At 38.8% G+C, this 2,837-nt stretch overlaps 1 protein-coding gene across 1 annotated transcript; it reads right to left on the bottom strand.

Moving 5' to 3' along the window:
• Window positions 1-404: 404 nt before the first annotated feature.
• On the bottom strand, window positions 405-2,609 carry LOC131156410 (pentatricopeptide repeat-containing protein At3g25210, mitochondrial). The gene has a single exon (XM_058110079.1). It carries the CDS (start codon window positions 2,531-2,533, stop codon window positions 1,247-1,249), a length of 1,287 nt encoding a protein of 428 aa, XP_057966062.1. The 5' UTR covers window positions 2,534-2,609; the 3' UTR covers window positions 405-1,246.
• Between the last annotated feature and the right edge of the window lie 228 nt (window positions 2,610-2,837).

The following is a 2,837-nucleotide window of genomic DNA, read 5'->3' as shown; positions in this document are numbered from 1 at the left end:
AAAAAAAAACAAGAAAAATATAAAAAAAAAAAAAAAAAAAAAAAAAAAAAAACTAATTTTTCTTTATACTTCCTTTCTCTATTAAATACTATAAAAAAATAAAATTTTATTTTAATATAACTAAAAAATAAAAAAAACACTAAATATTAATGATATATTAAATCAAAATTTTTGTTCATATATTTAATATAATTTTTATTTTCTTTCTCACTTTCTTGATAACTAAACATGAAAATATGATTCCTTGATATTTTAGCCTTAAAATATAGAGCCAACTAGATGCAAGTTATCACCCCATAGAAAGGTGCTATTCCCATTCCAAATTTGGCGTCTTACTTGAGATTGCCTTGCACAAAAATAATTCTCCAATTCCAACTGCTCTTCTGTTCCTAATTAGATAGACATGCATCCGTAGGCCCCAAATGGCAGAGGCCTTTGTAATCAGCATCCATAAGCATTTCATAATTACTGTTATGTCCAAGACTTCCAATCTTTTGGCACAAGACCTCATGCTCTCTTTGATGGCAGCTGCTAACCCCACCTTATTAGACTAATTCCATCTAAACATTTGATTCCATCTTGATTACATAAGCAGTTAACATTTGTTGAAGATGAACAAAAAATGCCTAATGAATGTATACCATTGATTTCGTCACTGAGCAAGAATTTGGTACTTTTTACGACAGAAATGACAACAATGAATGTCCTGTCTGCAATGGCCTTCAGACTAGCTCAAATTTCTGATCATCATCTGAGAATTTCACCTGCAGTTCCAACCAATGATAACAGGCAATCGCACAAAGTGGTCCTCTTCCAACAAAAGAAACTCTGAATCCATGACAAACAACACTGAATTGATATCACCTCCTACAAAATATAGTGTTTAAGAAGTGTTCCAAATGAATAAACTTGATCCCGATCCCAAAATGCCAATATAGCGTATACACTATGAACCCTTCTACAGCAAACGAACTGCATACATTTGAATATCAACCTCTCATGTGATGTGAGGCAGAGACCACGATTGCCACCTGCCAAGCAGCTGCTATCATTGTAGGCCGTCATCTAGGAAAAGGAACAAATATAAAGGAAATATAGTGTAGTCCATAGAGCAAATCTGTTATGCAACCCGCTGTCACAAGTCGAGAAGAATCATATTCAATTCAACAATGTCTCAAAACCTGCTTCCCCCAAACTTGAAAAATTGAATTAGGCATCTGAATCTAACGAGTCGTAGAGGCAGGATTTACTCCCGACTTAAAAAGTGCAATCCATTCAACAAAGACTTGTAAGTCTTCTCACCCATAAAAGCATCCCTCTTCCTCGATTCTTCAAGTAAATCAAAGGCATCATTACCCCTCCCAACCCGACACAATCCTTCCAAAAGAGTCTTGTAAGTCAGCAAATCTGGAGACTTTGAATTACTCAACATATCAAATAGGACCTCAACAGCATCCTCGAACCATTGCTCCATTGAGAGGCTACAAATCAAAATCATGTAAGTGCTACTACTGGCCACCAAATCTTTAGCCCTCATTTCCTTATAGAACCCCAAACCCTGGCTTACCCTCCCCTTCTCGCACAACCCCTTTGCAATATAACTATATGTATATGCATTGGGCTCGCATCCATACAACCCCATTTCACGAAAAACCTTAATTGCTTCATCCACTTCAAGACACTTTGAGTAGGCCTTTATGATCATATTCAAAGCAAAAGTATCTGGGATCACGCCGGAAACTTTCATTTGCTTCGTCAATGACCTTACTGCGTGCAAATACACATAACACACATTCAATTTATTAAACCTCCTCAAAAGGGAATTCAACAACAATGAGTATGTCTCGAGTGACGGTTTACAATCCTCCGACTTCAACATTTTCTTATAAACATCAAAAGCGCGATTGAACATAAATTTCCGGCCGCAGCAAAACCGAATTACCGAATTGTAGAGAGGCACGCTCGCATCGCAAGCCCCGGCAATGACTTCGTCAACTAGGGTTTCAGCGTGCTTATAGTGCCTACCTGAAATGGCGATTTTGATGATAGTGAGGTAGGTGACATGGTTATGCTTGTACCCGTTACGCTGTGCCGTCCACCGGAAGATGTCAAGGGCGAGATCGGGGTCCGATTGAGCTCGCAAGGCTTCGTCGACGTCTGCGGGAGTGAATCCAGGCTTGAGTTTCTCGACCCATGTCTCGAATTGCTTTTCAAGTGGGGTTCGTGTTCTGGGGTGAGAATCTGGGGGACAGGAGTTTTCAGGTGGAGGTGGGGTTAGGATTTTAGGGTTCTGTGAGGGGTTGTTGCTGCTGTTGTTGCAGAGATGAGGGAGTGAGGAAAATATGGAACGGTAAGGGAGGAGATAAGATAATGGATTTGGTTTTCTGACACTGATTCGTGAGAAGGAGAGCACCATGAGCAATTTTTGGTGGTAAGCTGTAAGGGGTACACAGGCAGCGAGACAAGGCTGCTGCAGGAATGCAGTTTCGGGGTTTTGAAAGTGGATTTGGAGATGAATGAGCCAACAGCCCATCAAGCACAGGGCACAAAGACCCTTTTCCCCAGCCGTGGACGCCTAGGCAACGACTTCAAAGCTCACCCTTGGCCTTGGCATCTAGAGATGCAACATGTTAGTTGCATATTTATTTCCTATACTTGGTAATGTTATACTTTTTAGATTTGAATTTATATTCTATTTTGATAAAATATAATATAAAATTATATTAAAATTTGTTCAAAACCATACAAATCCAAATCTAAAATCCTAAATTCCAAACATAGCTTTAATTCACTTGTCATAGAAATTTTGATATAATTATGCACCAAGTTTTGGAATT

Source organism: Malania oleifera, chromosome 5, assembly GCF_029873635.1.
Source record: "Malania oleifera isolate guangnan ecotype guangnan chromosome 5, ASM2987363v1, whole genome shotgun sequence".
Taxonomy (NCBI): Eukaryota; Viridiplantae; Streptophyta; class Magnoliopsida; order Santalales; family Ximeniaceae; genus Malania; species Malania oleifera.
The sequence above is the reverse complement of the archived record's forward strand: the minus strand, read 5'-3'. Positions and strand labels throughout refer to the sequence as shown.